Here is a 14,162-nt window from a genome sequence, read left to right as displayed (position 1 = left end):
TTGAAGGCGGTCCCCGAACCCTGCGTCTGCGGATGCGCAGATAATTTCGTTTGCACAGCGGGGGGCTTGGGTCGTGGTGGTCGTTGGGTTGTGAGGTTGTAGAAGAATGCAGCCTCCGACATTATGGCGATTTTCAAGGGGTCGAGGTCGAGGTCGAGGTCGAGGAGTGATCCGGTAGCGAGTTTTGCCTGATTCAACCTGGAGAAAGCGCTTCCGCTGAACCACGCGAGGGGAAGCAGAGCAACACCGCAATACAGCCTTGGATCACTGGCAATGCGACGCTGCTGGTGTTCCTCTTTTCCTAATTGGTCTAACACGGTACTCGTTACCAAGCTGTGTCGCTATGGCCATGGATGTGAAGCTGGAGCTGGAGCTGAATTCATGGATTTCAGGGGGCAGCAGTCATCCTCCGCATCTGGAACTTAGGCATGTGTGACACTGTGATCCTCGGACGTAGGGCTGCGCCGCGGGGCCTCGACTTGCGGGCCGTCAAAAGAAGAGAATGAGCAAGGCACGCCAGACCTTTCTTTTGCTTTCGAATTCAGTTCAGTGCACGGAGTTGGAGGTTCAGGAGTTGAGGGGAGGGCAATCTCAGCCTTATTATGCGGTGGGGTCGGTCCCAACTCAGAAAGCAGGGTCTCCAGCCGGGCCTCAGGGCGAGCTGCGGTTGATTCATGGGATCAACCGTGCCGTGCTCGGGATAACGCAGTTACGCAGTCCAGTTTGGCCGTCGCCCCGAACTCTTCACATTCCCAGCTCCTCGGCCCCGCCAAATCAAAGGCCCACCAACCCGAGCTGGTGTTAATAAGCTGGCGTTAGACCGGCTGTGCCTCAAGAAAACCAGGCAAAGTTCTCCTCGTTCCCAGTTCTCCCCGCATTCAGTTGGAGAGATATCCCAGTCTGAAACCTGACTGCATACGGTAGACCGCGGCATGCAGAGAAGGGTGTGTCGACGGCTTCTCACCCGAGCCGCTCTCGGTCGTCTTCAAACATGATTGGTGAAGTGGAGGCTTTCTCCGTCGTCGGAAACCTAAATTTAGTGGTTGGTGAAGCCATTCGCCCACGATGCACTTGTCCTACCCCTTATTGCTGCGTCTGTTTCTGCCCATAAAGCTGGAGTGTTGGACGGCTTCAAGACTGGTTCGGTGAGCAGCTGCATCAAACCTGTCACCCTTGGTTCTGACAACAGGGAAGCTGCTTCTAATCCCGGCTCCAAGACTTTTAGGTAGACTCAAGGGGTTCAGGTCAAAAGAGACGAGATGTTGTTCGACAAATAAGCATATTACAGAGTCTAATGCCTGGGCTATATCTCAGCCTCCCAAATAAAAATGGATGCCCGCGTCTGGGGACAAAGGAGGTCGTCTTGTGAATGTATCGTAAACTGCCTGGGCTGCACAATCACGGGTGTCACCCCAACAGGCTCCAACTCCAATGGGTCGATGCGACCTCGAATCAAGTATCCACAAAATATCAAGTGATACAGTATCAATATATTCGAAGCGAGATGGCGAGTCTTTGTGCTGAGCAAACTTGGGGAAGTTTTTGGTGCTGTGATGCGAGATGTTCAACTGGGCGTAGGTGTTGAGATTAGTTAAAAGGCTACTAATAGTCGGACTTAACGTCGCGCTAAAGGGGCCCTTCCCTTTAGTCGGGGAAAGCAAGATGTCCCGCACCGATCGCGAAAATTTCTAATTTGTATGGAATACCCATAGTAAAAATCAATTAATTTGATTACCACCAGCCCAAATTTCCCTGAAAATCTGTCAAATTCAATAGTAATGGCTCGCCTAAGCAACCTCCCCAAATATACACTCCTCCGTAATATGCCAGAGAAGGATAAGCTTCGTAAGGCTATTCAGTTCCTCAAGGCCAACCCAGAAGAGACTCCTGCGACTGCAGCACGCGTATATTGCATACGAAATAAAGATATAGTAAGGAAAGCATGGCAGAGAGAGAGGAAGAAAATGGGAGCAGTAAACGGACAATGGGGAGAGTATAATAAGATCCTATGTTCTGATTAATACGAGGTATTGATTCAGTATATAGTATCATATGCGATTAATAGAGGGAAGGGAGCTACGAAGCAAATAATATATAACTGTACGATATGGATGCGAACGGAGGATAATAAGACGGCTCTATCTTGGAAGTGGTTCTCTTAATGGCTAAAGAATACTCCAGAACTCCATATAATTAAGACAAAGCCTATTGCGAGCCACCGTATTGATCTCTATACCGAACAGAGCCTATGCGACTGGTTTGAGACTGAATATCGTCCGGTATTAGAGGAAACTGGAATATGCTATAGGGATCGGATATATAATATGGACGAGAAAGGAGTACGAATTTATATACCTGCAGGAGAGGAAGTAGTTATTCCAATTAGAATCAAGGAGATATATATAGGAATACCAGAAAATCGCATATCTCTTATAATAATTGAATATATATCTATAGATAGCAAGGTAATTCCTCTGGTAGTAATTGTCCCTGGAGTTATGATTATGGTTTCTTGGTTCTACGAAAATATAACCGGCTATAAGGTTATTATAGTCTCTCCTACAGGATATACGAACGAGGGTATTTATATAGTTTGGCTAGACCATTTTATTAAGTATAATAATTACGGTCCTAATAAGGAATGGCATATTCTCTTGATTAACGGAGTAACCTGCTACTAAGCGGACGATTTTATCTTAAAAGCTATATATAATAAGATATGAATTATTTAATTCCCCTCTTACCAAACCTACCTGCTTTAACCATACGATATTAGTATTTTTAGGGAATGGAAACACTACTAACAGGTCAATATTATGAATATGATTCGCTTATATAAGCCGGAATATAACGTTTAGTACTTCTTTCGTAATCTTCCTGAAATACGGGAGAAGATATTTATGGTTCGTATAATTAAATACGCCTTTTAGAATACTGGAATTTGGCCTATTAGTTTTAAAGCAGTATAAAGAAAGCTCAAGGAATATGGCAAAAAGAGAAGGAAAGATACTGGCCTTTAATTCCTGAAGTTTGGATCTGAATCGGAAACCGAATCAGACACAGAAAATATACAATTTACCACGCCTACTCCTGCTCCTGTTTACGAATACCAATTACCTACCCTTCCAAAACCTCCTTCTTCATATAACGAATGCGTTCTACGGCTCGATAATCTCGATAACAAGATTCTGGATACTTTAAGCTCCTCCCCTCGCAAAGAGTATATAATTACGATCAAGACTACCAAGAACCACCTAATACTTGGAAGTTTACAAGAGCTAGATACCCAGAATACTCGCAAGGCACAGGTTAAATATTACAAGGCTAAGCTAAACGCATGGCTTAGTTTCCAAAGAGGGGGGTAGATAAATGTATCTAATACTCTGGAAAAGAAGAAGATCAAAGTGAGGAACACAGTAAAGAAGGAGCTAAAGAAGGCTAAAAGACAGCTTGCAAAGGCCAAATCAGCTAAAAGGGAAGCTCTTAAGAGAGTAGGAATCGCTATACGAATAGCAGAGAGAGAGAGGAAGAAGATAGTAAGAGATTTGGAGGCACAAGCAAAGAAGCAGGTTATAATTATCCCTCCCGAGCTTTGAATACCAATTCGCGATCCCCAGAACGAACCTACGGAAAACGAGCTTGAAGCTGTTCGAATTAAGCACCAATCACTTTATAATAAGGTAGCTAAGGAGCAAGCTAAATTCGATTATATATAAGCCGAAAATCCCGCAATCTTTATAGATATTCCCATTAATCCTGTAGTACTCGCATCTGAACAAGCTCATCGGGTAAAGGGGAACCCTCTCAGTCAATTACGTATACGGGTAATATTAGAGGAGTCTAGGGGATCAGATAAGGGGATAGAGGAGGGTATAAATAGTGGGGTTAGTAGGGAGGGGATGGTTCTGTATTCTTTACTACCTAGATTAGTAATATTGACTAATTCAATAGCTCAAAATGCAGATTTTGTAGTATTAGAGTAATAAGAGATTATATCCTCAATTACGCATTAATTTAAGGGTTATTTGGTTATGTGGTGCAATTTAAGTGTCTGCAATCGCATAGAAATTTTGGTGTGGTGCGGGACATCTTGCTTTCCCGGGACAACTTGCTTTCCCCGACTAAAGGGAAGGGCCCCTTTAGCGCGACGTTAAGTCCGACTATTATTTTGACGCCAGGAATAGGAGACGATGTTCTTAATGGAGGAGCGAATACAAAATTTTCAGGGGCTACTTCATAAGCGCAAGGCTGCGGAGTTGGCTCGCAGCCTCACAGAGATCTGAAGACGAAACCGAGATAAACGAGATAGAACTGAGCTTCAGGAACATTAATAGATTGATAGGCGTTACTTAACGGTCTGGACCCAGGCATCTGGCCAAAAGCTCTATACTTTGCCAGACTGTGAATGAGTGAATCTGTTGTCTCTTGGTGAAAACGACTGCAGGTTGAAGCGCTAGGGACCATACAAACACCTAGAAGACTGGCTCTTAGTTTCGTCGGTCACTTGAGAGCAGCCACCTCTCCATCAATTCCCCTGGATTAGGCCACGGCCTCGACATACTCTCTCGGAAACAAGAGGAGACCTGGACTGGAGGGCACAGCCCGAAGGGTGAAAGAGAAGGTGGAGAGTGGGCGCATTCGTCAAACCCTTACTTGTTTGGGCACTATAGAACTCAGACATCTTGATTCCTCGGGTTAGGCATAACCCAAATGCACCCAGAATATGGTACTCCCTCCGAAATTACTATAGAGGGGAAGAGCAATGTTTAGGGTGCTTTACTAGCGGGCATTCTTGCGTACAGTGCTACAGGGGAGCACTCTATGGCTAGGGTTTAGGGAGAGCTATTGCACGTCAGCTGTAACTACTTCTAGCGCATGACTCTCCTCGTTGAAAATACAAAAACAACGATAACGCTAGTTGTCTCTTGGTGGAGCTAAAGTTCAAGATCGCATACGGCCTAGCTCGCCTTTAGACGAGCTGGCTGGTCACGTGTTGCTAACCTCCGTCGAGCGAACATGGATATGGAGCATAACCACTCGAAAGCAGCACAACCACCAACAACCAGCTCACAACCAGCTCACAGCCACTTGGACTTCATCTTAATGCAAACCTCTGCACCTCTGCAAGGTACGATACTGTTCCCCCACCCGTCCAGAGCGCCCTCCTGGCACAAATCCTCCTTTTAACCCTGGCGCATCCATAGACTTTGACTGACCTTGCAAGAGCAGCAAAACACCCTCCTCGATCCTGCAAAGTCTGCCGTTCACCTTCATCCTACGATATTCGAACTTAATCTCAGCTCCCAGAGCAAATCCTCGAATTCTGCGCCCTCGCCAGCGCTGGTCAATTGAATCAAGGCTTGCTGCATTGTCACACCCTTCTCCAGCCCCCGATAGCTCCCCTCACTCCAAGACACGTCGGCGTTCGCGCATCACCAAGGATCCAATCGTGGTAGATGCTCAGAAGACCTCTTCAGCAGACCTATGTGCCAACGAAGAAGGATCCGATCCCCGCTCTCCAAACCTCCTACCTAAATCTCCCCCAGGTCCCACCATACACCAACTCGGCCTGCGCTCCAACCCTCGAGCCAACGCCGTCACTTGATCTGCCAGTGGAGGATTTAGATGGCAGATGGTTACAGATTCCCACAGCAGAGTGCTGGGAACTACTATTATCCACAACATACACAGCCCCATCACCCAAGACACCAGATCATCCGCAACGGCACGCCTCCCAATAACATCCGGTCTGTCTTCAGCGCAGACACCCCTTCGCCTTCTCGATCACCGGATTCTCATTCTCCGGCACAAAACCTCTACGGCATGTTCAATCAGAATCACCAGCAAGGGCAGCATGGCCGGGTTAATGGAGCTGGTGGGCGAGGGATGCCAGCGATGTACAATTTCCAACATCAGAACACCCACCAACCTCAGCATATGCAACACCACGCGAACATTCAACAGGACCATCCAACACACACAACCAATGGCGCGGTACTTGGGCACCATGCGAGTTACTCGTCCGGCGTCTTGTCGAATTCAACGCCGAGCTTCACACCCAGCAATCTCCAAAACGGGCATTCGGCGACGACACGCGGGGGCCAGGCACAACAGATAACTGAGCACTGGGCGGAGCAAATCAGATTGCACAAGGAGTCTGAGAAAGCTCACTCACTGATGATGGAGGGTGCTCCAAACCACTATGCGAGGCTCAGAGCAGGGGAGAACCGGGGCATTACTCCAGCACCTGCACAACCCGTAGCAGCCTCAGATGATCCACAGGACAATGGCGAGAGCAGAGATCTTGGTCGGATGGCTGATCAGCAGAGCCCCCTCAAACGTCAAGATTGGCACAACATGGATTTGAGTGGTCAAGGACTTCGAGTGCTTTCAGCTCCCGTGTTCAACTATGTCTTCTTGAAGGAACTCTATGTCGCATCCAACAAGCTCGCATACTTACCACCAACGATAGGTCAATTACGTCATTTGACCCTTCTGGATGTCTCGAATAATCAGCTGGTGGACCTGCCTCCGGAGTTGGGGATGTGCGTATACATGAAGCAACTCTTGGCATTTGATAATCGAATTCAGACACTGCCAAATGAATTAGGGTCTTTGTATCAATTGGATATACTGGGCATCGAAGGCAATCCTATTGATCAGGGAATGAAACAGGTGGTCATCGAACACGGCACAAAGAAGCTCATTGAACGTCTGAGGGAAGAGGCTCCCGGTAAGGCTACTGCCCCTTTGTTGCTGATACTTGCTAATGGGAAACAGTTCCAATGCCACCTACGCCTCGCTCAATGCTCGACCTCACTTCAGGAGAAGTTAGTTCTGCGAACAGAGAACGATTCAAGGTTTTCTCATTCAATATCCTAACCAACGAAGCATGCACTGAAAGACTTTACGGATACTCTCCCAAAGCGGCGCTGGATTGGGAATATCGAAAGGAACAGGTGTTGCAGGAGATTCAATCAAACGACGCCGATTTCGTTTGCCTGCAAGAGGTCGACACCGAGACATTCAAGGAATATTTCAGCATGAAGCTTGCCTATTCAAAGTACAAAGGTGTTTTCTGGCCAAGATCTCGTGCAAAGACGATGGCGGAAAGCCAAGCCAAGAATGTGGATGGATGTGCGACCTTCTACAAATTCGAGGAATGGATATTACTTGACAAACAGCTCGTCGACTTTGGGAATCTTGCCATCAACCGACCAGACGCCAAGAACCAGCATGATATATTTAACCGGATCATGCCAAGGGATCACATTGCTGTGGTCTGCTTCTTTGAGAATAGGCAGACTGGATCAAGGTTGATCGTGGTCAACACCCATCTCTACTGGGATCCAGCATACTGTGATGTGAAGCTCATCCAAACCGCGATTTTGTTGGGCGAGGTGAACAGGCTAGCGGAAAAGTATGCTAAGTGGCCAGCCTGCAAAGACAAGAAGAGCTACACATTACCAACTGAGGATGATGATGATGATGATGTTGAGCTGGCCCCAGAAATTACACCCGAGCCATCAAAGGAGTATTCCAGCAAGACACAGGTTCCCTTGGTGATCTGCGCAGACCAGAACTCCACTGCCGACTCAAGTGTCTTCGAGCTCTTTGCCAAAGGCAGCGTCAGACCCGACCATCCCGAATTGCTCGGTCACAGCTATGGCAATTTCACCAAAGATGGCATGGAACATCCCTTCTCACTCCGCTCAGCCTACACCAATCTTGACAAGACTCCGGACGCCTTACCATTCACGAACTACACGCCTGGCTTCAGAGGTGTGATCGATCACATCTGGTACTCAACCAACGCCCTCGAGAATACCTCGTTACTCGGACGTGTCGATCCAGAATACATGCGCACCGTTCCCGGTTTCCCGAACTACCATTTCCCCAGTGATCACTTGTCATTGATGGCGGAATTCGCGATCAAGGGCCCGAAGATGAAGAAAGCGCTCCAGGAACCGGATTTTGGCCCTTCGGGTCGCAGGGATGATCGGAGGAGAACCTAGCATTGATCTACGCTTTCGAACAGGCAGGCGTTGGGGTTTTCGTGAGTGTGCACGAGGGCGTGCTTGTACTTGAAGGATGGCGGTCTGGTCTGGTCTGGCTGGCATTGTGCGTGGAATGGAACTGATGGGTGTTTGGAATCTTGCTCTCGAAAGGCGATCGAGAGAGGGGTTCCGACTTGCATAACTCGGGAACAACAATAATCGAAATGGAGAGGAGGGAATTATGGATTTCGCAATCTTTGGTCTGGTCTTCCGATGATGATTGGCGGTAAATCATGGATGGGAAAGAAGAAGATCGGGAAGAGGGCGGGCGTGTATGTGTTTGTTATGCTAGTGTGGTGTTTTGATAGGTGGCGTTCTTTGTGCATTGATGATTTTTCGTCGTGGCCTTGGTTGGTTCATCGGTTCCGTTACGTGTGGGTTGAGGAGTACTTCAGTCGATAGAATGAATGGAGTACCTTTCTCGTGCTTCGGTGCATGTGCCGGAGGTAACTGTCACGTGGCCCGTCCATTTCCAACTCCTTTCCTCATTGTCTCTATTGGGATGCTCTGGTGAGTCACCAGTGAGACGCATCATCTGCTCTGCTGCCTATAAGAACCGGAGTGCTGAAGTCTAAAAATAAAGCAAAGAGACTTCTATCCAAGAACCCAGTCGGATTCCCTCGGAATGGCCGATATTCACAAGCTTCTCGCACCATCTGCTCGGATTTTCAGCCTCAACCTCGTTTTTGATCATGCCAGATCTTCCCCTGCTCAAATGTGCTGTAGATATCACCCGTCATTTGCAATTCACTTTACGAGCTTGACAGCACTGCAAGAACTCGCAACACCTTTCCCTTGACAGCAAACGACAGAAGATACGGATACTTTTCTGACTGGGAAAGAACAAGCCACAAGTGCAAAGAAGGATATCAGCGAACTTCCTGTTGCGGCATAATGGTAGGAGCTTTGGGAGACGTCAGATGCTGTCGGCTTGAAATCTCGATTTCTAGTATTTCTTTTTTTCAATTTGGCGTTTTGCTTGCTTTTCGGCGGTTAATGTCTGCTGAGGCTAACCTGGGATTTGGCAAATGCTGGTTAGCATTGTTTGAGTCTTTGGTGATTATTGTTTCCCTCGTGTGTGATATCATGGAAGTGGCTGTAATGTGACAAGTCGTTGGATCTCAGCTGCCTATAAATACACCTGCCAGATCGAGAATGCCAAGCTCCATCCTCCATGTACCGGGCGAAGTGGATGACCCCCCCCCCTTGCCAGGCTAATTCAAAAAACTGTCTCTTCTTACATTTTCCCCTCAGATCTTCTTGGGTCGAACTCGCGGCTCCTCACTTGTATCTTCCTCCCTTCTCTTCAGTCCTGCGTCAACTTCCATTTCGCAGCTTAGTTGAACTTAATAACAATAATCTCTTTGACAACACTAAAGGCAATTTTTTAATGTAAAGATAAAGTACTGCCACAGCCAACTTTCTCTCGCTCTCGAAAGCTAATGTGTATGAGACTGGTGTGATTTTCTTGAGGAGAATGTGTCCAACAGTGGGTTCTTCACCAATCAGTGGTCCACGTGTCTTTTCCAATTGTGTTTGGTGCTTCCACTGCTTAGGAGTGAGCTTTATGTGTGCTGGATGCTAGGCGGTAAGTGTGGGGAGAGTTGATTAGACTTGCCTGCGAATCAGCAGAATGTGCTCTCTTCCCTTGGGCCTGAACTCACCGTTTCTGTTCACTCCCAGCCGCACCCGTTTCTCTGTTGCCATTCCAGGTGCTGGGGCATGGCTCACAATGAGAGCCAGCAGTAATTTTCCCTTTCCTTCTGCCCTTCGTCACTTTGCCTTCCGTCAGTCTTCCTTCTTGGATCTGGATCTTCCCGCCTTAAGCAAAAATATGTCCTCTGTTCTGTCCAACGTATGGCACATCACGCACCACCGGAAACATGGCAAGCGCACTCCCTGGGTTCGGGTTGTACTTCGATCAGGTACAGAAATACCACCACTTCTGTAACACCATGACTGACGGCCCTAATTTTTAGGAGCCAGACGATACAGAAAAGGAGTTCACAACTAGCTGCTTCCAATTCCACTTCCACTCCCATTCATTGCAGTGACAGTAAATAGGAAACTGATAAGAACACTTGTTTGGATAGTAAGAGATAGAAAACGCAGGCTTGCTGCTTCTAAATACGAACAAGTAGCGTGGCTCACATTTCTGAGGCGGCGGTGTCGATGCGTGATAGTGATTGGTATTTTGAAACGCTCCATGTCAGCGCGTCCGAGTTGAGTTCTGCACTGAACCTCTTTGGCATGTGTAGACGTGTAGCATCTTCCCTTTGATTCACATGCCAAGGCATATTTATATAGAGGAAGAAGATGGCAGGTATTGTGGAAACGGACAGAGTATTTTCGATTTTCGGGCACAGGTATAGAAGTTACGATTTTTTGCTTCATTGGGCACGCAAGTGCAACCGGAGAATGTTAACAGAACGAGTTTGCAGATAAAAAAAGTCTGTTGGAGTCAAGATACCCTTTTCCAGAAAGCTGATTGATAAGAAGAGGAAGAGAACGATGATGAGGATGACGGATCAGACGCAGTGGATGAGATGATACAGGCGAAGAAAAGGAGGCGGTAAACGGGGGAAGTACTGAGCTAGGCCGCAGCTATAACATTCAAAATCAGGATCTCTACCCCTCTAAAAGTTCTTGCTGTCAAGAGTCACTCTTTGTTGTTAAAGGATGGTACGTCAGGGATCTCCTTCCGGATTACTTGGATTAAAATTGTTCGTTCAGTCTAGTGATATGTGCAAATGAACAATACATTACTCTTGAAAGTATGTGATTGGTTGCCAAGTCCGGATGTATGCACTGCCTCGTATTATCAGCAAGGATTTGACCTAGTTTTTGAAGAGTATGTGACGGCGCTGGCCCGGAATCTCGGGCTTGGATTTGGAAACTGGAGAGTTGGTCACGATGAAGTTTGAACAAAATATGTTTTCCAGTTGAGTAGGCTTTAGTAGCTGCATAAACTTGTGCTTTCTGCAGTGAAACTAACTTTCATCTTCAGAATAGGTGAATATTCAACTATTCTCCCCCTTGAATAGACTTGTAGTGGGTCCAAGGATAACACTAGCGAAGCACTGGCCAATTCAAGAGCTTTTAGCGAATTAACGGTTCTCGAAAGCACCTAACATTCCCTGACTCGTGGACATTGAACAAGAGCTTAGCGTGGCATTACAAATATCGTCATACTGTAGGTTTATTCAAGTGGGAATAGCAAATTCACGACTTTCGTGGCAGAGTGTAAAGTAGTGTCGGGGACCTGGTAACAGAATTCGTTTCAAGATATACGCCACTAATAAGTTTCTCGGGTCCTTAAATGCCCAAATCATGTTCATTGATCATACGACGCCTACGAAAGACGAAGAAAATCATACGACCGTTGTGGCTGATCCTGCCGAGAGGTCATCGCCGACCAACTCTTGTTCGGCGACGTTGGCTAAACAGTGTTACAGAAGTTGGGAGGCTGCGCCAAGCATGAACCCGATAGGGCCAATTGATGCCCCTGTTTCCAGGGGTCCACAACGATCTTTGGTCCCCGGAAGATCGCCCGGCATTCAAAAGGTTCCCGGCACGAGGTCATGACAGGGGCTTTCAACTCTGGACAGTAAAGCACCTTGCCTCATTTCCTGTACAATATATGAAAAAGTGATCTTCTGATTAATTTGGTAACCTCTTCTTGATCCGAATCACATCGAAAAGCTTGTTCGATTGAGCTTCAACTATTTATAGCATGGAATCCAGGGACACAAATTCTAATGGATCAAACAAAGTGTTGACCAGGCCGTGCAACCCCCCGGCAGAAAACACTACCACCTCAACAGACACTCAGAATCCTACCTCTACCGCTTGCATCTCCTGTCGTGAGAAGCATTTGAAATGTGATGGGTTGCGAAAGTGTACTCGATGCACTGCCCAGGGTATAACTTGCGTCTATTTGAAGTCTCGTCGGGGCTATAGAGGACGAGGTAAATATATATCTTCTTCAAACTGTAATTTCTCCCTGAACTAAGAAGTAAGTTGTTAGCTGACGAAATTAGCAGATGATGGGGAAATGACGGTTTCAGAAGCCTTCAACGACACGAATATTCCCTCGAGTGTTTCTCTCATGCCCTCGGTGGGGGAAGAAGCACCAGTATCTTCATCCCTCGAATGCCATACTCCACCATCGAGCGATAGTACGGATTCGAATGGGATCTACTTTGGTCTCTTTCGACCGAATATACCACAGCGGTGTGTGGAGGCATTTTACCAATACTTCTACGATGCACACCCATTCCTACCTCCACGGCACCACCTCCTTCAAGTGCTGAAAACAAATTCTATGGATCATCTTCAGACGGCAATATATTACGTTGGATCTCGATACGTATCTGGTGCATCAGCCGCCTCTTTCGCCATCGAATTTGAATCCTTCCTATTAGGAACCAAGCCTGCACCGAAGGATGAATCTATGGTCCAAGCAATGCTTCTCTTCGCACTTGGATTGGACGGCAATAACGAGCAAACAAAGGCCATTGAGATTCTTATCAAGGCACAAAACTTGGCTGTAGAGCTCGGCATGAACCGGCGAGAGTTTACAATGGTCAATGGACGGGGATCATCAGTTTACGAGGAAAGTCTTCGAAGGACTTGGTGGGAACTGTATGTTGTAAGCACAATGATGACGGGATTTCATGGAAGCGAGATATTCCATCAGCAGGACCCTCTGTCAAACGTACCTTTACCGTGCGAAGAAAAAGAATTCGCATCGGGAGTATGTCAACTCTCTCCCTCCGGCAGCGAAAGAGCTAACTGGATTCATTAGTTTATACCACCACTTCATTCAATCGACCAGTTTGATGATGGGTCTTTCGACAGCGAAGAAATAGCCTGGTCCTCGTATGCATATCGAATTGCGGCGGCACGAAACCTGGATAGAGTACTGCAGTCAAAAGAAATTCTATTTCCAGATGATCCAGCCTTATACAAATTGGAAGCCCACTTAACAAACTGGCATCTCCATCTCCCTGACAATAAAAGAAATCTATTCGACCAGTTTGGGATATTAGATGAGATGCTGTTTCAGGCACACATGATCGCGAACGCGTAAGCTTTCTCTTTTCCCTCGTAAGTTATTCAGTGTCTCGGGGCTGATTGAGGTTAGGAGCACAATGCTACTTTACCGACATTTCTCTCCTCTCGATGGTCTCACCGTCCGGACAATTAAATCTTGCACGGGAGAATCCAAAGTCCCTGTTGCGCGAGCGTCAGATAATATGCACACAATACGGACCATACAAGCAGCGTCGAATATCAGCAAGCTTGTCAGTTTCCCTGGACCCTTGGTAAAACACACGCACTTCTTCGTCTGTGCCCTCACCCTCTCATCCATTACCCACCTTTCACTCTGGGCAACATTGCCTGTGATGTCTCCAGATCAGGATCTGAGACAGCAAATACGAATGAACGCAGGAGCTTTAAAAGCCGTAGCCCCCTTTTGGCCTTCTGCTGAGATTGGTCTTCGGCAGGTGACGAACGTTGCTCAGAAGATCTTCGCCAACCGGAAAGATGCTGTTGGAGAAGTGTTTTGGCGTGACTTCATCGAAAATGACTTCATGAGTGGTATGATAGAGAATCCCAGCAATGGAAGCTAATTCGCTCGGGAACGAGGGCTTGTATTAATATTCCTTGAACGACCTTTACTCTAAGCATCTCCACGCCGAGCTGTAACGGATTGCGGAATCTTGGAATCACCGAAATCAGTCCCGGGCTTTTCAGAGATGCCTCATGGGCGCCTCGCAAGTGTTACCGTTAGAATCGTACGAAGTGCGAGAAAGTGGCGGCACTCGCCAAGCTTAGCAGGTCTGAAATATACTTACTCATGCTTCCCAAGGGCTAGGTATAATTGAGAATGACTTCCCCGTGCGAGACTCCAATCCCTTCGCTTAACCCCTGAGAGAGAAAATGATTTTGGGTGGATTTAAGAGAATTTAAAGGGTGACACGTCCTTCGAGTTGAATGTTAGATTATAAGCAGCACAGCCCCAACGATAATGATTGTTGGCTTATTAAAGATTGTGGGTTCTTGCTGCCTAGTTACAACCTCTTGAAGCTGCGCGCCACC

The 14,162-nt window shown here is 47.0% G+C and overlaps 3 protein-coding genes across 3 annotated transcripts; all 3 read left to right on the top strand.

The window, feature by feature from the left end:
• Positions 1–1,799: 1,799 nt before the first annotated feature.
• K444DRAFT_622289 (uncharacterized protein) lies at positions 1,800–2,072 on the top strand. The gene is made up of 2 exons (XM_024882067.1): positions 1,800–1,993; positions 2,047–2,072. Exons 1-2 carry the CDS (start codon positions 1,824–1,826, stop codon positions 2,060–2,062), a joined length of 186 nt encoding a protein of 61 aa, XP_024726962.1. The 5' UTR covers positions 1,800–1,823; the 3' UTR covers positions 2,063–2,072.
• A 3,553-nt stretch (positions 2,073–5,625) lies between these two features.
• Positions 5,626–8,015, top strand: K444DRAFT_547998 (uncharacterized protein; the record flags this gene model as incomplete). The annotated part of the gene is made up of 2 exons (XM_024876342.1): positions 5,626–6,733; positions 6,781–8,015. 2 exons carry the CDS (start codon positions 5,626–5,628, stop codon positions 8,013–8,015), a joined length of 2,343 nt encoding a protein of 780 aa, XP_024726961.1.
• Positions 8,016–11,790: 3,775 nt separating this feature from the next.
• K444DRAFT_711448 (uncharacterized protein) lies at positions 11,791–13,814 on the top strand (the record flags this gene model as incomplete). Its single annotated transcript, XM_024888246.1, has 4 exons — positions 11,791–11,988; positions 12,289–12,813; positions 12,865–13,145; positions 13,204–13,814. 4 exons carry the CDS (start codon positions 11,791–11,793, stop codon positions 13,691–13,693), a joined length of 1,494 nt encoding a protein of 497 aa, XP_024726960.1. The 3' UTR covers positions 13,694–13,814.
• Between the last annotated feature and the right edge of the window lie 348 nt (positions 13,815–14,162).

The sequence above is a fragment of the Hyaloscypha bicolor genome (genome assembly GCF_002865645.1).
Source record: "Hyaloscypha bicolor E unplaced genomic scaffold K444scaffold_184, whole genome shotgun sequence".
Lineage (NCBI taxonomy): Eukaryota > Fungi > Ascomycota > Leotiomycetes > Helotiales > Hyaloscyphaceae > Hyaloscypha > Hyaloscypha bicolor.
This window is presented reverse-complemented; position numbering and strand designations above follow the sequence as displayed.